We start from the raw sequence: 22,540 nt of genomic DNA on the forward strand, positions 1-22,540 counted from the left end.
CAAGGCACACCTCTGAGGGACCACAGAAATTGCTTCAGGAATTCTCAACTGGGGGAAGGACCTTTAGGTATCACTGCAGGAGAGCGGCGTCTTCTTTTCCTGAATTTCAAATTTCTCCTTTCAAAAAGCTTGAAGCAATTCCCATAGGGAGATGCATGTCCACCATCTGCTGGAGACGGAGAATACTGGCAGGCTGGGGTCACTGCAAGGTGATAATATACTGTGATGTCAGCTTGCTCCGTCTCCATCTGCTGGCAGGGGAGCATGAACCCACTGGCCTGGGTCTATCTGTCTACATGCTAGGAAAGCTGATATTCTAAAATAGGGGTTTTCAACCCAGTCCTTAGACACACCTAGCCAATCAGGTTTTCAGGACATCCATAACAAATATGCATGAGCTAGATTTGCATACACAAACATCTTAAAGGACTGACTCCAGCTATCTAGCTCAGTTCACCTTAAGGGACATCCATGAGGAGAAGCCAAGACACAGAGTGTTCAAAGCATTTCCTTAAGGAGAGGAATAAAAGCTCAGGAATAAGGCGGCTACGGGGAAGAGGAGAAGGCAGTTCCTACGCTATCTGTGATTGCCATAACTTTTGATTTAAATCTAAACAAAATAAATGAGGTAAGCAGATCTTTTTCAGACTATTTTCTGTTATACTATAAATAAATTGTCCTGTGAAGAAAAGGATCAAAGTCCTCCGGCCCCCTCCATAAACCAAAGACCGCTCGCACAGTATCATACATGATGGCAATGGTGGGATTTCTGCTCTAAGCGCAAGCACAGAGCAGACACATGCTAAAAAGAAAACCATTTTTGGGTGCCTGGATGCAGTGGCAGCCTAGAAATTACATACGGTGTGTTAATAGAGCTTGCCCTGCCTAGATAGCGAAGGACATAGAAGGAGTCTGAGTTGGACAGGCTAGGTTTTGGATTTTCACCCCTCACCCCCCCCCCCCCCCCACCCCCCGCACTTTCCCAGAAAAAAGAAAAGCAGATTTTTTTTTTTTGGCTGTATTCTTCAACAGGACAGTGGTCCCCTAGGAACTGAAAAGCCTTAGCTATATCAGAGCACGTACCAAACCAGTATGGAATGTTTATTCCAGGCTCTCACAGAGGGGTAGCAGCAGCTACAAACTGTTGTACAGACCCAGTGTGCCAAGCAGCAAGCTTTGCAAGAGAATTGAACAAGCAATAGGTTTCTTTGATACAAATTGCAGAAACCTTGCAAGCAGTCACAGCCAGGTACACCCTCTTACTCCTATGATACTTAAGATGGGCCTAGGTGAAGACCTAGAGAGACCATTTCCTACTGAACTTTGAATGAACTGCCTAGCTAGCAGAATGGCCAGTCTACATGGAACACCTATCTGGCAATTTTCTGACAGGCAGCGTTCCGGGCTGCTAATCCAAGAGTCAGGGCCACTTATGCAGAGGTTAAAGCAGCTATCCTTGAACATACAGAGTGTACTCCAGAAGTGTATCGACAATGGTTCCGGTGGAGAGCCCTCTAGTCCAGTTAAAGTCCATGGAACCTCTTCTACTGACTGAAGAATATAGGATAGAAGTGGCTTCAGCCTGAAGCTTGCATGGAGGTGACCAACTAAATTCTACTGGAGCAACTTTTAGAAGGCTTTCACCCATCTATGCAGCAGTGGGAATGCCAGCATTCAAAGCTTTCCCTTGAATCCACCCTAGAAGTGGTATATGCCTTTTATCAAGCCCAATCAATGCAAGAGTGCACCAGAGTACAAGAGAGATGGATACTGCTAGATTGTGGAGTCTGCAATTGGAAAGCAAGACTTTCACTGCAGAGCCCAGAGAAGGAACTTAGGCCCACAGGCATGCTTTCCTTGTTGGGAGAGAGTCCACTTCACCAAGAAAGGTACCAGGACTGAAGAAGAAGCAGCTATGGGTGTCAACCTAATGACATTCCATGGTTGTAATTTTGTTGATACACCTCCCCCTGAACCTACCACTTTTGTGGTCTGAATTGAGTTAGATGGGATCCCTACGCAGGATCTAGTCAATTCTGGGAGTGAAAAAAAACCCATCTGTATAGATTGAGTGAGTCCATACTGATTATGAACCTCCAATGACTTTAGCTTGCATTCATGGAGACCTATCACACAAATCTCACTGAAAACACCTGGCTGGGCATACTAACTTTGAAGTGGGAATACTCCAGCAGCTCTCAACATCCTGTTGACCTGGGATGCAATTTCCCAAACTTTAAGACTCTATGGGTCCACAAACTCTGAAGAGTCCTTGCTATAGATTTTCCCTTGGGGGAGCCCAAATTTTAAGTGAAGGATTCCAAAACACACAAATCCTGATGGGAGTGCTGTCAAGGGAAGGCTGGGTATCCAGGTCCCCAAAGGCCAAAATAGACAAGTTATTGAGAAAAAGGAGGAACTGCAGGTATCTCAGGAACCGTTAAGTGGTCCCCCAGAAAGGGTGGGGGAGGTTAATCCTGGAAAAGTTAAACAAGCCCCACTTGAAATTGGTTCCCTTAAGTTTGGCCAGAGGCATGTACAAGGGAAGTTACTCTCTTGCTTAAGGATCTACACCATGACTCTACCCTCCATTAAAAAAAGAAATGGACAGCCCCAGATCAGAGCGGGAAAGGACAATGGAATGATGATTTCCTTCCCCAGAAGGTACCCCTGGGTAGGGGCAGGCACTCAATCTAGGAAGATTGAGCTGAGGGAGAAAGTATGTGAAGGGGTAATATAGGAGAACCCCTCAGAACGCCTTAAAGATCCAGCTCCAACTATCTAGCTCGGTCCTCCTTAAGAGACATCAAAGAGGGACAGCCAAGGCACAAGACATTTCCCTGGGGAAGGAAATAAAAGCTCAGGTCCAAGGAGGAGGCCTGGCGACAGAGAAGGCTCTTATCTGTGATTGCTGTAACTTTTGATTTAAAGCTGCTGAAGGAAGTAGAACTTTTTCTGCCTGTTTTCTGATATGCTGTAAATAATAAAATTGTCCTGTGAAGAAAAGATCCAGAGTCCAGTCTGCTCTGTCCACCGGCCCCCTCCATAAGCCAAGGACTGCTCGCACATTATCACAGGGATCTATAACAGTAAAACATTCTATTACAAGACTTCAGCAAATGAATCTCTTTAACAGAATAAACGGCCCACTGACAGGGTAAAGTGCATTTACACAAATAAAACCCAATTTTAAGTGTGTAAAGGAAAATTGGTTCTTACCTGCTAATTCTTGTTCCAGTAATACCACAGATAAGTCCAGACAAGTGGGTTTTGCATCCCTACCTGAAGATGGAGGCAGAGAACAAATCTCTGAGGCACTGCTATATAACCGAGAGTGCCACCTGCAGTCCCTCAGTACTGACCTGTACCCAAGTCAGAGAGTAGATACCAATTCCCCTTTCTAGGGTGAACCAGACAAAAAAAAAAAAAGGGTTGGAACAAAAAAAAAACCCCTGAATTGGAGTCTCACAGAGCCCAAAAGGCAACATACTGACAAAAAAAACAAACCTCAGTCTTTGAACAGAGTGAAAAAATGTCTGACATAATGTGCTCAAAAACAGCAGGAAAAATCAGTCTTTCAGCAGTACATGGGGCAGTCTCTGGACTGATCTTTATTTTTTTATTTAACATTTTTTATATACCGATAACCGTTTGCACATCGTATCGGTTTACAGTTAACTTAGAACTGATAGGCAAAAAGGCCTTTACATGGAACAGTAACTGAAATTAGAACATGGGAAAACAGGAAATTAATAAACATGGGAACAGTAACTGAGATTAAAAAATGGGAGCAGGAAACAGTAGACAAATCAAATAAAGGGGAAAACTAGTGTACAGAAATTAAAATATACATAAATTTACGGGTATTTACAAAAAATAATCAGACACAAATGCATATGGAATCTGTTAGCAATTATGAGGACGAATTGGTAGACGGGTAGGCTTGAAGAAAAAGCCATGTTTTGAGTTTCTTTTTGAATTTAGGGGTGGATGATCTGTGGTATTACAGGAATGAAAATTAGCAGGTAAGAACCAATTTTCCTTTCCTGTTCATACTCAGATCAGTCCAGACAAGTGGGATGTACCCAAGCACCCCTACACCGGGCGGGAACTGAAAGACCCATTCTCAACACACTTTCACTGAAGCTCACCTCCTCCTGCGCACGAACGTCCAACCAGTAATGTTTGGTGAAAGTATGAATTGAGGACCACACAGCAGCCCTATAAATCTCTTGGGGAAACACCAACTGACACTCCGACCAAGAGGCTGCCTGCGCTCTAGTCAAATGCGCTTTGAGGCCCGTTGGAATTTCGCGATCATTACAAATATAGGCAGAGCAAATGGCCTCCTTTAGCCATCTAGAAATCATAATCTTAGAGACTCTCTCTCCTTTCTTCACTCTACCAAATAACACAAAGATGATCTGACCGTCAAAAACCATTAGGAACCTTCAAATACTGCAACAAAGGGCGACGCACATCCTGAAGATCTCTGTCCTGCAGAGACTCTCTAGACCACTCTAGAAAAGCCGGCAGCTCAATTGTCTGATTCACATGGAACGAAGACAGAACCTTCGACAAAAAAAGAGAGCACCGTACGCATCGTCACCCTGTCATCTGCAATAAGGCAAAAAGGGATCCCAACAAGACAGTGCCTGAAGCTTGGAAATCCATCTGGCTGAACATATGGCAACCAGACGGTCTTCAACATCAGGTTCTTCAAAGAAGCATGTCACAAAGGCTGAACCCATAAAACTAAATTGAAGTTCCACTCTGGACACACTTTCCAAACTGCAGGCCGCAAATGCTAAACCCCCTTCAGGAAGCAAACTACATCGGGATGAGAGGCGAACAACCTGCCCTGCAATTTGCCCCTAAGGCAGCCCAAGGCAGAAACCTGGACCCAGAGCGAACTATAGGCTAGGCCCTTGGACAAGCCCTATTGTAAAAAGGACAAAATGTGAGGGACTCCCACTTACAGAGATCCAGCCGCTATTGAACACACCAAGACTCAAACACCATAAGCCGTAGAAGGTCTCTGAGCTTGGAGCAGAGTGGAAATTACTGGTTCCGAATATCCCTTCAGGTGCAACCGCCGCCTCTCAAAAGCCAAGCCGCAAGACAAAACGATCCTCCCAATCTGAAAACATGGGTCCTTGATGCAGCAATCCTGTCAGGTGAACCAACCAAAGAGGTCCGTCTATCGCCAGATCTGTGAATCACGGACGTCGCGGCCACTTCGGCGCTACCAGCACCACTGTCCCTTGGTGCATCTCTATGCGCCACAAAACGCAACCAGTGAGTGGCCAAGGAGGAAACACATACAGAAGAATCCCGGTTGGCCATGGGCACCAGAGCATCCAGCCCTACTAAGCCGACTTGTGACTGAAAAATCTTGTCATCTTTGAGTTGTCTCGTGTCGCCATCAGGTCCAACTGAGGAACGCCCCACCTGGTGCAGATGTGATTCCAGGCTTCCAGGGACAGTTCCCACTCCCTGGGATCTAGCTGCTGCCTGTTGAGGAAATCCACCTGCAAGTTGTCCACTCCCACAACGTATGATGCCGTAATCCCCTCATGACGACATTCTGCCCACACAAACAATAGCCGAGTCTCTTGAGCAACAGCATAACTTCGTCCCTCCTTGGTGGTTGATATATGCCACAGTCATCGCATTGTCGGAAAACACTCAAACCATCCGACCCTCAATCAGGGGCAGGAACACCTCCAGAGCCCTGCCCACCACCCTGGTCTCTAGACAATTGACTGACCAGGATGCCTCCGCTGCAGACCAAAGCCCCTAGGTAGAACGACCCAGGTACACCCCCCAGTCCTTGAGGCTGGTGTCTGTGGTTACCATGACCCAGTCTGGGGCCTCCAGATCCACTCCCTTTTCTAAGTTATGCCTCGAGAGCCACCACGAAAGATGGGACCTGGATTCTCCTAGAAGTGGTAACGGAAGATGATACCCCTCTGAGAACGTATTCCACCTGGACAAAAGCGCCTTTTGCAACAGACGCATGTGGGCAAAGGCTCAGGGAACCAAATCGGACTTCGAGGCCATGGACCCCCAACACTTATAATTAATCCCAGACCTTTGGAGCTGAAAGGCTCAGATGCATCACCTGTGCCTGCAACTTTGACATCTTGTCTGCTGTCAGAAACACTCTGCCTTTCTGGGTGTTGAAGCGGGCTCCCAGACACTTCAACGACTGGGATGGAACCAGGTTATTCTTTGCTACGTTGATCACCCAACCCAGAGATCTCAGGGTGTCCATCACACACTGCACGGGCCAATTGCACTCCTCTGACTTTGCTCGAATGAGCCAATCATCCAGATATGGATGAACCAGAGTTCCCTCTCACCTCATGGCTGCCGCCACTAACACCATCACCTTTGTGAAGATGCAGGGACCCATTGCCAAACCGAAAGGAAGAGATCAGAACTAGAAGGGCAGGCCCAGCACCTGGAACCGCAGAAACCTCTGTTGCTCCTTTCGAATGCGAATTTGAAGGTATGCTTCCGTCAGGTCCAAGGACACTAGAAACTCTCCTCTGCGAACCGCTACTATCACTGTGTGTAACGTTTCCATCCGGAAACGCGGCGCCTGGAAGGTTATGTTTACCTTTTGCAAATCCAGGATGGGAAAGTAACCTCCCTTCTTAGGCACCACAAAATAAATGGAGTACTTCCCCTGACCTTATTCGCTCAGCGGGATCGAAACTATGACTTCTAAGGATAGCAACCTTTGTAGAGTCCCCCCTCTACTGCATCCCATTTCTTTGTGACGAGCAGTGGAACTCCAGGAAGGCCTCCCTGACCGGGCATGAAAATTCTAAGGCATAACAGTCTCTTAAAACCTCCAGAACCCACTGGTCCGAGGTGATCTTGACTCACTCCTCATAAAAACGGGACAATCTTCCCCTTATGGTTTCACTGAGGAATAGGTGAGCCTGACTTCATTGTGTGTGTGTGTGAGACAGAGAGAGAGAGAGAGAGAGACACAGCATCGTGTGACTGAGACTGGTCAGAAAGGTGTGGTGTGTATGTGGTGCTTGTGAGTGTATGTATGTGCGTGGTGTGTATGAGAGATGGGCAGGGTGCGCATGTGTGTGTGCGTGGTGTGCATGAGAGACGGGCAGGGTGCGTGTTTGTGTGTGCGACGGGGAGGGTGCGCGGTGTGTATGTGAGATGGGGAGGGTTCGTGTGTGTGTGCGTGATGTGTATGTGTGAGATGGGGAGGGTTCGTGTGTGTGTGTGTGTGAGTGGTGTGTGTGTGAGATGGGGAGGGTTCGTGTGTGTGTGTGTGAGTGGTGTGTGTGTGAGATAGGGAGGGTACGTGTGTGTGTGAGTGGTGTGTGTGTGTGTGAGTGGTGTGTGTGAGATGGGGAGGGTACGTGTGTGTGGGTGTGTGTGTGAGATGGGGAGGGTACGTGTGTGTGTGTGAGTGGTGTGTGTGAGAGATGGGGAGGGTACATGTGTGTATGTGTGAGATGGGGAAGGTACGTGTGTGTGTGTGTGTGTGTGAGAGTGGTGTGTGTGAGTGGTGTGTGTGTGAGAGATGGGGAGGGTACGTGTGTGTGTGTGTGATGTCTGTGTGAGATGGGGAGGGTACGTGTGTGCGTGAGTGGTGTGTGTGAGAGATGGGAAGGGTACGTGTGTGTGTGTGTGAGATGGGGAGGGTACGTGTGTGTGTGTGTGTGAGATGGGGAGGGTACGTGTGTGTGTGTGTGAGAGATGGGGAGGGTACATGTGTGTGTGTGTGAGATGGGGAGGGTACGTGTGTGTGTGTGGTGTGTGTGTGAGATGGAGAGGGTACATGTGTGCGTGTGTGAGAGATGGAGAGGGTACATATGTGCGTGTGAGTTGTGTGTGTGAGAGATGGGGAGGGTGTGTGTGTGTGTGTGTGAGAGAGATGGGGAGGGTACATGTGTGCGTGTGGTGTGTGTGAGAGAGATGGGGAGGGTACGTGTGTGTGTGTGTGAGAGATGGGGAGGGTACGTGTGTGTGTGTGTGTGAGAGAGAGAGATGGGGAGGGTACGTGTGTGTGTGTGTGTGAGAGAGAGAGATGGGGAGGGTACGTGTGTGTGTGTGGTGTGTGTGAGATGGGGAGGGTACGTGTGTGGTGTGTGTGAGATGGGGGGTACGTGTGTGTGTGTCTGTGTGAGTGATGTGTGTGTGAGATGGGGAGGGTACGTGTGTGTGAGATGGGGAGGGTTCGTGTGTGTGTGAGTGGTGTGTGTGTGTGAGATGGGGAGGGTACGTGTGTGTGTGAGTGATGTGTGTGAGAGATGGGGAGGGTGCATGTGTGAGAGATGGGGAGGGTGTGTGTGCGTGTGAGATGGGGAGGGTGTCTGTGTGTGGTGTATATGTGAATATGTGAGACGGGGAGGGTGTCTGTGTGTGTGTGGTGTGTATTTGAGATGGGGAGGGTGTCTGTGTGTGTGTGGTGTGTATTTGAGATGGGGAGGGTGTCTGTGTGTGTGTGTGGTGTGTATTTGAGATGGGGAGGGTGTCTGTGTGTGGTGTGTATTTGAGACGGGGAGGGTGTTTATGGTTGTGTGTGCGGTGTGTATGCGAGCGGGGAAGGTGCTTGTGTGTGTGTGAAAGATAGAATATGTGTAACAAAGACTGGTCAGGGAAGGGAGGTGCGTGTTCAGTGTGTCACACATGTGAGAACTATCCATCAGGTATGTCCCAACAGAAAAAAGGTTGAGAACCACTGCCTAACACTATCCTCTATATTTGTCTCAAACATGTTTAAATTCCACCAACTGGTATTGACTTTTTCCTTATCTTTACAAAGCCAGTATCAAGCAAGATTCAAACTGCTGCCCCCTAGCTGGGAGACATAGCAACATTACTGCCATGCTATAGGTTCAGAAGGTAAAATATGGTACTTTATACTCTTCTGTACTGTGTATTGTGTTCTAACTCCAGCATGAAGGGCGAATCCAAAAACTAGTCAGCTGTAAAAGTGTCTCTCTTCTACGTAAGGATGCCATGCCCTTTAAAAAAGAAGGCCAAGGAGGGGCCCAGGAAGTACCCAGAAAGGGTAACAAATTTTATATTTTTTCCCCAAGCTTCTACACTAGCTCCTGCTCCTCTCAGCAGCTTCTTTATAAGCTGCCGACCAGAGAGCAAAGAAGAGCCGGTGTCAGCTCTGCAGGTCTATGGACAGATTTCCCACATGCCTGGGGAGCTGTTTCACATCAGACTATTGTTTCCTGTTTACTAAAGTTCTGGGTTTCACTCCTCATCATTGCTGGCTACATAAGTGATAAAGTTCACAGGAAAATGCAGCTTTGCCGAGCCACACACTACTTTATGTTCCTCTTTTCCCTGTCCATCATGCAGACTTACTCTGTATAGCTTCCATGGAGGGTGCCACTGAGGCCTGGGCATGGTTGGAGCTTTTTTTGCCATCAAAGCTGAATTCTTGGTACCTCCCGCTTCCATGGCAACCTAGAAATAAAACAAATGTGTATCATGTGCAGTATTTTAAAGATTTGGCAATTACTTATTACAGGTACATCTGAAATATCAATAGATGTATTTTAAGAGAACATGTAACAGTTCCAAATAGATAGATATAAAATCTAGTAAAATGAAAGCACAATTTTGAAACTCCATGGAAATCAATCCATACATAGAATGTATTTTTCCTTTAATTTCATAGGTACAATTCTATCAGATTTTAAAATGCTTATTAGATGTCATTAACTACAAAACACAACTATCAAAAGCAACCAAACAGCCATTCTGAGATGGGGCATCATGCTCACTGTCTGGCCATATTCACATCCTGCTAAGAAACCCATCCCATTGTGGATGCTACATAATCTTAAACCTTGCCTCTCCTTAATCATTTCCTTATAGATTTTAACCATGCTTTTTATAATAAATACATTTCTTGAAGTCTGCCATGTCTGTGTATACTGACTACTCTGTAAGCTCCTCTGAGAAGGGACTGTCTCCTATGTGTATCTGTACAGCAAGGCAAACATCTAGTAGTGCTATAGAATTAATTAGTAGTAGTAATGTATACTTGAAGATGCATCAAAATAATTAGTCTCCAGAACAAGGAAGGACAATCATCAAAAGTACAAATGGCTTATCCATTAACATGAAAATGAGAAATGTTAGAAGTTGACCCTTCAGTGGCTGCATCAGAAGAAAGTGAAAGTTCTGGAGTGGCCATCATAGTCTCCTGACCTCAACATCATTGAGCCACTTTGGGGAGAAGTCAAACATGCAGTTCATGCTAGACAGTCAAAGAATTTACAGAATCTGGAGGCTTTTTGCCAAGAGGAATGGGCAGCTTTACCACATGAGAAAATAAATAACCTCATTCACAACTATCACAAAAGACTGCAAGCCATCATTGATGCAAAAGGGGACAACACACGATATTAAGATCTAAGAGTATATAAACTTTTGAACAGGACCATTTTATTATTTCCTTTACTGCTAGAGTTTGTTTAATGATTGTGCTAGTCTGTGATGCATAAAATAGTTTAATTTGAAAACACATTACAAATAACAGACATGTTTTGTCTGATCATTCATGTTTTCTTAAAATGCTACACCTTACTAATTTTGCCAGGCGTATGAGCACAACTGTAGCCATGCCAGAAATGATATTCAAAGGTGATTATTCAGAGGAACTGAAACAAATCTCAGTGAACTTGGAAGATGTACTAAGGCAAATTGACAAACTAAAGAGTAGCAAATCATCTGGACCAGATGATATACATCCCAGAGTGTTGAAAGAACTGAGAAATGAAATTATGGAACTATTAGACATTTGTTCATTATGAGTAATATCTTCTATGGTACCTGAAGACTGGAAGGTTGCCAATGTAAAGGAAAATTGGTTCTTACTTAATTTTCGCTCCTGTAGTACCATGGATCAGTCCAGACTCCTGGGGTTTTGCCTCCCCTCCAGCAGATGGAGACAGAGAACGATTCGACAGACTCTGCCTTATATACCAGGGTGCCACCCACAGTCTGCCAGTATTACGCAATGTCAAAGCAGAATTGTTCAAACCAAAAAAACTATATACAGGAATTGTAAACTTAAAATGGATCACTGACCCCAAATGTTAACCAGATCCATTAAAAAGGATAAACCTGATTGATCTGTAGATCAGAAATAAACAAATGCAAAAGTAGTGGACTCTCCATTACCTTTATGCAACAAGCGGGCGGGACTCTGGATCAGTCCAGACTCCTGGGATGTACCAGAGCTTTTACTTACAGGGATGGGATCCGGAGAGGCCCGCTCTCAACACACCTGCTCCGAAATTTGCTCGCCTCGGATCTTGGATATCTAGTCTGTAATGCCGCGCAAAAGTATGCAAGGATTTCCATGTAGCTGCCCTGCAAATTTCTTGCGGCGAAATCTGTTGATACTCCGCCCAGGAAGTCCCCTGGGAACATATGGAATGCGCCCTAAGCCCCACTGGTAAGAGCCGACCACGAAGCAAATACGTGGAATTTATCGCCTCTTTCAGCCACCGGGCTATCGTGGTCTTAGACACCATATTACCCCACTTTGGACCACTCCAGAGGACAAAGAGGTGGTCTGAGACTCTAAAATCGTTGGTAACGTCCAGATAGCACAGCAGAGCCCTGCAAACATCTAACTGTCTCAAATCCTTTGAGAGAGGATCCGACCTGTCCAGATTGGAAAAAGACGGGAGTTCCCCCAACTGATTCAAATGAAAGGAGGAAACTACCTTTGGAAGAAAAGATGGGACCATTCGCAAAGTAACCCCTGAATCGGTAATTCGTAAGAAGGGTTCCCGGCATGACAATGCCTGTAGCTCAGACACTTGACACGCAGAGGAAATCGCCACAAGGAACATCACTTTCAAAGTGAGGTCCTTCAGAGTTGACCTTTTCAAAGGCTCAAAAGGTGGCGCACACAAAACCATAAGGACTACATTCAAATTCCAGGATGGACAAGGTGAACTCACCGGCGGGCATAAATGCTTTGCTTCTCTAAGGAAGCGAGAAACATCAGTACGCGCAGCCAACGCCATGCCTCTTATGGCCCTGCATAAGCATCCTAGAGCTGCAACCTGGACCCTCAATGAACTACAGGAAAAGCCCTTAGCTAACCCTGCCTGAAGGAAACCTAGGATATCTGACACGGACGCCTGGGTGGGAACAATACTCCTGTCAACGCACCACGACTCAAAAACCTTCCAGACACGCACATAAGACAGAGAAGTCGAGACTTTACGTGATCTCAGCAGAGTAGTCACTACCGCGTCGGAGTAGCCTTTGTTCCTTAGACGCTGCCTCTCAAACGCCATGCTGCTAGACAAAAGCGATCGATCTGGTCAAAACAGTCGGGCCCCTGATGAAGCAGGTTTGGGAGGTACGAGAACCGCAGCGGACTCTCCACTGCGAGATTGACCAGATCCACAAACCACGGCCGGCGAGGCCACTCAGGCGCCACCAGGATCACATCTGCCGGGTGTTTCTCTATTCGCTGGAGCACTTTGCCGATAAGAGGCCAAGGGGGACACACACAGCAGGACGGTCATTGGCCATGGAAGAACCAGAGCGTCCACGCCCTCTGCACCTGTGTCCCTGCGACGTGCAAAGAAGCGCGGTGCCTTGGCATTCTTGAATGTCACCATCAGATCCATGCAAGGCGTGCCCCATCTGTCGCAGATGAGTTGAAAGGCTCTGTCCTCCAGTTCCTACTCCCCAGGATCGAGCTGATTTCGACTTAGAAAATCCGCGTGGATGTTGTCGACGCCCGCTATGTGGGACGCGGCTATGCTGACCAGGTTCCACTCTGTCCAACTGACACACAGGCGAGCTTCCAACGCCACCGGGTGACTCTTGGTTCCTCCCTGATGATTGATGTAGGCCACCGAGGTCGCATTGTCGGACAGCACTCTGACCGACTTTCCCTGGACCAGAGGGAGAAAGGCCTCCAATGCCAGTCGAACTGCTCTGGTTTCCAGACGATTGATTGACCACCGAGACTCTTCTGGAGACCATAGCCCCTGCACCGACTTCCGCAAACAAACCGCTCCCCAACCTGAAAGGCTGGCATCCGTGGTGACTACCGTCCATTCTGGTACCACCAAGGGAATGCCACAACTCAGACTGTCCGAGAATAGGCACCAATCCAGACTGGACCGAGCGGACTCCATTAACGGCAGGGGGCGATAAAACTGTTTGGAAACTGGACTCCACCGGGAATGCAATACTGATTGTAAGGGCTGCATGTGAGCGAACGCCCATGGAACCAGTTCCAGAGTCGAGGTCATGGAACCTAGAACTTGCAAGTAATCCCAGACGCTCGGAGGATGTTTTGCCAACAAAATCCTCATTTGCCCCTACAATTTGATAATTTGGTCCGACGTTAGAAAAACGTTTCCCTGATGGGTGTCGAACAAAACTCAAAAAAATTCCAACGATTGGGAGGGGGTTAGGTGACTTTTGTCCCTGTTGACCACCCAGCCGAGAGTGTTCAAGAATTGCAGCACGTGAAGGATTGCTGTCTGACAAAGAGCCTCGGACTTCGCCCAAATCAGCCAATCGTCCAAGTACGGATGTACCAACAAGCCTTCTCGTCGAAGTTGTGCTAACCACCTCCATTATCTTGGTGAACATCCTGGGGGCCGTCGCAAGGCCGAAGGGCAGAGCCTGAAACTGATAGTGCTGCCCCAGGATGGAAAATCTCACAAATTTCTGATGAGCCGCCCGGATCCCGATATGCAGATACGCCTCAGTCAGATCCAGAGATGCCAGAAATTCTCCCGACCGAACTGAAGAGATGACTGACCTTAACGTCTCCATGCGGAAGCGGGGAATTCGAAGACATTTGTTGACCAGCTTTAAATTGAGAATGGGCCAAGGACCCCTCTTTTTTTGGAACGACGAAACAAATGGAGTAACGGCCCCTGTGCTGTGCTGACGGAGGAACCAGAACAATTGCCCCCAGATCGAGAAAGCGGTGCAAGGTCTGCTTTACCGCTTGACGTTTTTCAGCGTACCCGCATGGGGAGACCAGGAACCAGGACTGGGCCGGCGTGCAAAATCTAAAGCGTAGCCATGTCTTATCACAGAGAGCACCCATTGGTCCGATGTGATTTTGGCCCATTCCTCGTAAAACAGAGTCTGCCCCCTACCACTGGTACCGAGGAATGGGCCGGCAGACCATCATTGTGCAGCCTTATTGCCTGGAGTTGTCTGAGAAGTACTAGGTTTGCTGAAACGCCGTCCACGAAAGGGCTGCGACCAGGCTTGCTGTCTGCCCGTATTCTGCCGAAATGAAGAAGTGGGCGTTCGGGTCGTCCGAGATCTTCGACTCCCTCGGAATCGGGACCTAGAAGAAAAAGTTCCTCTGGACCTTGGTCTGTCTTCCGGCAGGCGGTGAACCTTATTTTCGCCCAAGGACTGAATCATGTCCTCCAGTTCCTTTCCAAATAGTAGCTTGCCTTTAAAAGGCAAAGAACCCAACTGGGATTTGGAAGACACATCCGCAGACCAGTTCCGCAACCACAATAATCTCCGAGCCGAGACTGCTGAGACCATGGAGCGAGCGGAGGTCCGTAAAAGATCATAAAGGGCATCGGCACTATAAGCCACCACTGCCTCGAGGTGGCCAGCCTGCCGAGCTTCGTCCTCCGAAAGGCCCTTGTTGGCTTGCAGCTGTTGCACCTAGTGGAATCCCGCTCTTAAACCAAAATTGCTACACATCGCTGCCCGGATCACTAGGGCAGAGACCTCAAAAATCTTCTTAAGCTGCAGCTCCAGCGTTTGATCCTGCAGGTCCCTTAAGGGCTGTGGATCCCATAACTGGAATAGTAGTTTTCTTCGTGACTGCAGAAACTGCCGCATCCACTTTCGGCACTCGCAGAATCTCCAAAGCCTCCTCCGTCAGAGGATAAAGCTTATCCATCACTTTCGTGAACTTTAACCCCAAATCTGGGGTATCCCATTCTCAGAAGAGCAGGTCCATAGCAGAGAAATGGAAGGGAAAAGCTGATAGGATCCGTACTGGATGGCCACGTAAACTTTTCATACAGCACGCAATGCAAAATTCACTGCTCTCGTCTCTAACCGATTGATAAGCCATGAGGCCTCCTGCTTCAACCACTTGACCTGCGCCGACTGATCTTGCCACACCATCCTCAATCCAGAGAGGCTTACATCGGTGGTGACTATTATTCAATTTGGAATCTCCAATTGGTGTGAGTAAGCACCACGAAAAACTGTCCCTGGATTCCCCCCTCTAACAGCAGAAGAGGAAGATGAAACTCTTCAAGAGAAAAGCCCCCTGCAGAGGCCGAATATGTGCGAACGCCCAATGCATTAATTCCAATGTCATTGCCATAGAACCCAGACCTGTAAATAGTCCCAGACCTTGGGCACCAGGGTACAAACTACATCGCAATGACAGAGAGGAGCACCTGGGAGACGGTGTGGTGCTTTATGTCCAGGATGGCATAGAGTCCAACAGGATAAACATCCCTGCACGAGACTAAATGCACAATTCAATCTTTATGGGTAGAAATCCCTTGTGTGTCGGGGAAGACTATAGTGATAGGAATATACTACCGTCCACCTGGTCAAGATGGTGAGACTGACAGTGAAATGCTAAGAGAAATTAGGGAAGCTAACCAAATTGGTAGTGCGGTAATAATGGGAGACTTCAATTACCCCAATATTGAGTGGGTAAATGTATCATCGGGACACGCTAGAGAGATAAAGTTCCTGGATGGAATAAATGATAGCTTTATGGAGTAATTGGTTCAGGTACCGACGAGAGAGGGAGCAATTTTAGATCTAATTCTCAGTGGAGAACAGGATTTGGTGAGAGAGGTAATGGTGGTGGGGCCGCTTGGCAATAGTGATCATAATATGATCAAATTTGATTTAATGACTGGAAGAGGAACAGTGTGCAAATCCATGGCTCTCGTGCTAAACTTTCAAAAGGGAAACTTTGATAAAATGAGAAAAATAGTTAGAAAAAACTGAAAGGAGCAGCTACAAAAGTAAAAAGTGTTCAAGAGGCATGGTCATTGTTAAAAAATACCATCCAAGAAGCACAATCCAGATGAATTCCACACATTAAAGGTGGAAAGAAGGCAAAACGATTACCGGCATGGTTAAAAGATGTGGTGAAAGAAGCTATTTTAGCAAAAAGATCTTCATTCAAAAATTGGAAGAAGGATCTAACAGATGAAAATAGGATAATGCATGAACTTTGGCAAGTTAAATGTAAGACATTGATAAGACATTGATAAGACACGCTAAGAGAGAATTTGAAAAGAAGTTGGCCGTAGAGGCAAAAACTCACAGTAAAATCTTTTTTAAATATATCCGAAGCAGAAAGCCTGTGAGGGAGTCAGCTGGACTGTTAGATGATCGAGGGGTTAAAGGTGCACTTAGAGAAGATAAGGCCATCGCGCAAAGATTAAATGATTTCTTTTCTTCGGTGTTTACTGAAGAGGATGTTGGGGAGGTAACCATACTGGAGAAGGTTTTCATGGGTAATGATTCAGATGGATGGAACCAAATCACGGTGAACCTAGAAGATGTGGTAGACCTGACTGACAAACTTAAGAGTAGTAAATCACCTGGACCGGATGGTATACACCCCAGAGTTCTCAAGGAACTAAAAAATAAAATTTCAGACCTATTCGTAAAAATTTGTAACCTGTCATTAAAATCATCCATTGTACCTGAAGACTGGAGGATAGCTAATGTAAACCCCATATTTAAAAAAAGGGCTCCAGGGGCGATCCGGGAAACTACAGACCGGTTAGCCTGACTTCAGTGCCAGGACAAATAGTGGAAAGTATTCTAAACATCAAAATCGCAGAACATGTAGAAAGATATGGTTTAATGGAACAAAGTCAGCATGACTTTACCCAAGGCAAGTCTTGCCTCACAAATTTGCTTCACTTTTTTGAAGGAGTTAATAAACATGTGGATAAAGGTGAACCTGTAGATGTAGTGTACTTGGATTTTCAGAAGGCATTTGACAAAGTTCCTCATGAGAGGCTTCTAGGAAAAATAAAGTCATGGGATAGGTGGCGATGTCCTTTCGTGGATTACAAACTGGCTAAAAGACAGGAAACAGAGAGTAGGATTAAATGGACAATTTTCTCAGTGGAAAGGTGTGGGCAGTGGAGTGCCTCAGGGATCTGTATTGGGACCCTTACTTTTCAATATATTTATAAATGATCTGGAAAGAAATACGACAAGTGAGGTAATCAAATTTGCAGATGATACAAAATTGTTCAGAGTAGTTAAATCACAAGCAGATTGTGATAAATTGCAGGAAGACTGAGAGGCTGGAAAACTGGGCATCAAAATGGCAGATGAAATTCAATGTGGACAAGTGCAAGGTGATGCATATAGGGAAAAATAACCCATGCTATAGTTACACAATGTTAGGTTCTATATTAGGTGCTACTACCCAAAAAAGAGATCTAGGCGTCATAGTGGATAACACATTGAAATCGTCGGATCAGTGTGCTGCAGCAGTCAAAAAAGCAAACAGAATGTTGGGAATTATTAGAAAGGGAATGGTGACTAAAACGGAAAATGTCATAATGCCTCTGTATCGCTCCATGGTGAGACCGCACCTTGAATACTGTGTACAATTCTGGCCACCACATCTCAAAAAAGATATAATTGCAATGGAGAAGGTACAGAGAAGGGCGACCAAAATGATAAAGGGAATGGAACAGCTCCCCTATGAGGAAAGACTAAAGAGGTTAGGACTTTTCAGCTTGGAGAAGAGACGGCTGAGAGGGGATATGATAGAGGTGTTTAAAATCATGAGAGGTCTAGAACGGGTAGATGTGAATTGGTTTTTTACTCTTTCGGATAATAGAAAGACTAGGGGGCACTCCATAAAGTTAGCATGTGGCACATTTAAAACTAATCCGAGAAATTTCTTTTTCACTCAACGCACAATTAAACTCTGGAATTTGTTGCCAGAAGATGTGGTTAGTGCAGTTAGTGTAGCTGTGTTTAAAAAAGGATTGGATAAGTTCTTGGAGGAGAAGTCAATTACCTGCTATTAATTAAGTTGACTTAGATAATAACCACCGCTATTACTAACAACAGTAACATGGAATAGACTTAGTTTTTGGGTACTTGCCAGGTTCTTATGGCCTGGATTGGCCACTTTTGGAAACAGGATGCTGGGCTTGATGGACTCTTGGTCTGACCCAGTATGGCATGTTCTTATGTTCTTAAGTCTAATCTGACCCTGCAGTTTCAGCAATCTCTGTCCGTAAGAAACATTATCTCCGCCAGTGTGTTGAACTGAGCTCTCAGTTACTCCAGAGTTTGTAAGAGGACTAAAAGGATCGTTACTAGGTTCACCACTCCACTGTGGGAGCGGGGCAGGCTGAGCACCACGAGGCAGCATCGGAACACCCACACCATGGAACCGATATGCCTGCTGCTGCCGAAGGGCTCTCGCCCCCAGGAAGACACTGGGAGCAGAGGTTATTGCGGGAGAGCTGCACTGCCGGCTCCCCACACGCTCTGCAGGCCGAGGCGCGTGGCATCGCCATGTTGTAAAGGAGGGAAGGCCACCGAAAAAGAAGCACAGGAGCCCGGGAGGCCGAAAGACAGCAGCGCTGCTCTAAGAAACGCCGAGGCCCGTTTCGTTTTTTTTTTTAATGAAACGCGTTGGCCTCACCAAAGCACAACCCACGGTTGTCTCTGGGCCGGGGGGGGGGGACCGGCCCACCAGTAACCCCCCCCCAGTCACTCACCGGCTGCTGCTCCTGGTATACGGGAGCGAATAGAGGCTTCTCGGCAGGCCTACCACCAAGGAGAAATGACTCGGCTCCTCGGGAGGCCCAGGTTTTTTTTTTTTTTAAACTACCAAAAACAAAAACTTTGATTCAGTCAGACAAAATAAAGGATTCCTGTCACCCTCTTTTCTTTTTATGTATAGAATCAATTAACCAGGACTGCAGGTTCTGCCACCTTCATCTGCAGGAGACAGAGAAATACTGAAAGGGGCTGCAGGTGGCACATCCTACTTACAGGGGTGTCCAAGTTTTTCCTCTGTCTCCATCTGCTGGAAGGGAGGCATAACCCAGCAGTCTGGATTGATCTAGGTATGTACAGGAAATGAAATTTAATGTGGATAAGAGCAAAGTGATGCACTTAAGGAAGAGTATCCCAAATTATGGCTACACAATGCAAGGTTCCATATAAGGAGTTTCCACTCAGGAAAAGGATCTAGGTGTCATCGTTGAAAATACATTGAAATCTTCTGCTCAGTGTGCAGCAGTAGGCAAGCAAGCAAATAGAATGTTAGAGATTATTAGGAAAGGAATGAGAATACAGCAGAGAATATCATAATGCCTCTGCATTGCTCCATGGTGTGACCTTATCTTCAGGCCGATACAGTAAAGTCCGCGGGAGAGCCCAGCGCGTGCGATTCAGTATTTAAATTAGGCCAGGAGGTAAAAACGGGCAAAAGGAGGCGCTAGGGACACTAGCGCGTCCCTAGCGCCTCCTTTTTGACAGGAGCGGCGGCTGTCAGCGGGCTTGACAGCAGACTCTCAATTTTGCCGGCGTCTGTTCTCAAGCCCAATGACAGCCATGGGCTTGGAAACCGGATGCCGGCAAAATTGAGGGTCCGGTTTTCGACCCGACAGCCGCGGGTCGAATTCAAATTTTTTTTTTTCTAAACTTTTTTTTACTCTTTGGGACCTCCGACTTAATATCGCCATGATATTAAGTCGGAGGGTGCACAGAAAGGAAAATTAGTTTCTTACCTGATAATTTTCGTTCCTGTAGTACCAAGGATCAGTCCAGGACACCTGGGTTGTGACTCCGCACCAGTAGATGGAGACAGACTAAAACTTGTGGGCGGAGCCATATATGCCCCTGTGCCAGTCACAGCCCATCAGTCTTACGTAATGTCAAAGTAGCATAGGACAGGTAAACTAACTACAGAAACTATCCCCAACGGGAGCCATGTCCAAAAACCCCCAACTGGAACAAAACTCTCAAAACGAGAAACAGCAACCTAACAACTCAACGAGCGGACTCTCCGATTCTTCAGAGCAGCTGGGGCGGGATCCTGGACTGATCCTTGGTACTACAGGAACGAAAATTATCAGGTAAGAAACTAATTTTCCTTTCCCTGTACGTACCAGGATCAGTCCAGGACACCTGGGATGTACCAGAGCTAACTTACCGAGGGTGGGAAGCAGAGAGTCCCGCACGGAGTACCCCCACTCCAAAACCCCCAGCAGTGTCTCGAACATCCAGCCGGTAATGACGTGTAAAGGTATGCAACGACTTCCAAGTAGCCGCCCTGCAAATCTCCTGGGGCGACACCTGAGAAGCCTCTGCCCAGGAAGCAGCATGGGCACGGGTAGAATGTGCTCGGAGACCCTGCGGCATAGACTTTCCCCGTACTATGTACGCCGAACCAATGGCCTCCTTGAGCCAGCGTGCAATCGTAGCCCGGGAAGCCGGACCCCCACGCTTTGGGCCTGAGACCAAAAAGATGATCCGTAACTCGGAACGGATTGGTGACCTCTAGATAGCGAGGGACTGCCCTCCGGACATCCAACCTCCGCAACTCCTACATCTGTGGCAGCGACGCATCGTGAATGGGAAAAGCTGGAAGCTCAATGGACTGCTTCACGTGGAACGCCGAAACGTCCGTAAAGAGACTCCAGAATCCGAGATCCGAAGGAACGGCTCTCTACAGGACAGTGCCTGCAACTCTGAGACGCGACGCGCCAATGCAATTGCGACAAGGAAAACTACCTTTAACGTAAGATCCTTGAGAGTTGCCCGTTTAATGGGCTCGAAAGGAGACGAGCACAACGCAGAGAGTACCCAATCGAGATTCCATGACGGAGAGGGGTGGCGCAATGGAGGACGAAGGTGTTTAGCCCCCCTGAGAAAACGCGCAACATCTGGATGCAGAGCCAGGGAACCCTTGTGCCCCTTGCCCCTCAGACACCCCAGAGCCGCCACCTGGACCCTAAGGGTACTGTACGATAAGCCTTTAGCCACGCCGGCCTGCAGAAACAAAAGCATATCGGATACGGGAGCCACGGTAGGAACCACATTGCGCTCCGTGCACCATTCGTCGAAGACTACCCAGACGCGAACATAAGTCATCGAGGTAGACTGCTTTCGGGCCCGCAACAACGTAGCGACTACCGCATCCGAATAACCTTTCCTCTGCAAGTGCTGCCTCTCAAAAGCCATGCCGCGAGCCAGAAGTGATCCGCATCCGCCGAACAAACGGGGCCTTGACGGAGGAGGCCCGGAAACCCCTGGAAGCGAAGGGAAGACGCTATCGACAACTGGAAGAGGTCTGCGAACCACGGTCGCCGCAGCCATTCTGGCGCTACCAAGATTACACTTGCCGGATGCAATTCGATGCGCCGAAGAATCTTGCCGATCATCGGCCACGGAGGGAACACGTACAACAGGACACTCGTCGGCCAAGGAAGGACCAACGCGTCGACGCCTTCGGCTCCTCTCTCTCTCCGACGGCTGTAAAACCTGGGCGCCTTGGCATTCTGCCAGGTAGCCATGAGGTCCATATGAGGCGTCCCCCGCTTTCGGCAAATGAGGTGAAAAGTCTCCGGCGCCAGCTCCCACTCTCCGGGATCCAGATGATGACGGCTGAGAAAATCCGCCTGAACGTTGTCGACCCCGGCAATGTGAGACGCTGCTAGGTCGCTGAGATTGCGCTCTGCCCAAGCTAGCAAGAGCTGCGCCTCCTCTGCCACGCCAGGACTTCTCGTTCCCCCCTGGCGATTAATGTAGGATACGGTGGTGGCATTGCCCGACAACACCCGAACCGCCTTTCCCCGTATCAGCGGCAGAAAGGACTGTAGAGCCAGACGCACCGCCCGGGTCTCCAGACGATTGATGGACCACTGAGTTTGGGTTGAGGGCCACCTGCCCTGCCCTGACCTGCCCAGGCAGACTGCTCCCCAGCCAGAGAGACTGGCATCCATGGTTACCACCGTCCAGTTGGGCCCCAGGAGAGACACTCCGCCAGTCAAGTGGTCTGCTTGTGGAAGTGGTAGATGAAACTCCTCCGACACCGGCTTCCAACGGGAAAGCAACGCTGATTGCAAAGGACACAGATGAGCAAAAGCCCAAGGGACCAATGATAGAGTTGAAGCCATAGAACCCAAAACCGTCAGATAATCAGAGACCAGTGGTAGCCGAAGAGACAACAAGCGGCGAACCTGACACTGAAGCTTGCGAACTCTGTCCAGAGACAGGAACACTTTGCCCTTCCTGGTATCGAACAGGGCCCCCAGGTACTCCAGAGACTGAGTGGGAACTAGGTGGCTCTTGCTGAGGCTCACCACCCATCCCAGGGATCGCAAGAGAGCGACAACCCTGTTGACTGCCTGCCGGCACTGAGTCTCGGATTTAGCTCGAATCAGCCAATCGTCCAAGTAGGGGTGTACCAGCAACCCCTCTCTCCGAAGCTGAGCTGCGACCACCACCATCACCTTGGTGAATGTCCGGGGAGCCG

At 47.8% G+C, this 22,540-nt stretch overlaps 1 protein-coding gene across 2 annotated transcripts in view; it reads right to left on the bottom strand.

The window, feature by feature from the left end:
* The window catches only part of PLRG1 (pleiotropic regulator 1), a 126,850-nt gene that overhangs the window by 55,035 nt on the left and 49,275 nt on the right, over positions 1-22,540 (bottom strand). For both annotated transcript variants that reach the window (XM_029611979.1, XM_029611894.1), the window contains exon 7: positions 9,364-9,465. In XM_029611979.1, the coding sequence (XP_029467839.1) occupies positions 9,364-9,465 (102 nt within the window). The remainder of the gene's footprint in view (positions 1-9,363; positions 9,466-22,540) is intronic.

The sequence above is a fragment of the Rhinatrema bivittatum genome, chromosome 1 (genome assembly GCF_901001135.1).
Source record: "Rhinatrema bivittatum chromosome 1, aRhiBiv1.1, whole genome shotgun sequence".
Taxonomy (NCBI): Eukaryota; Metazoa; Chordata; class Amphibia; order Gymnophiona; family Rhinatrematidae; genus Rhinatrema; species Rhinatrema bivittatum.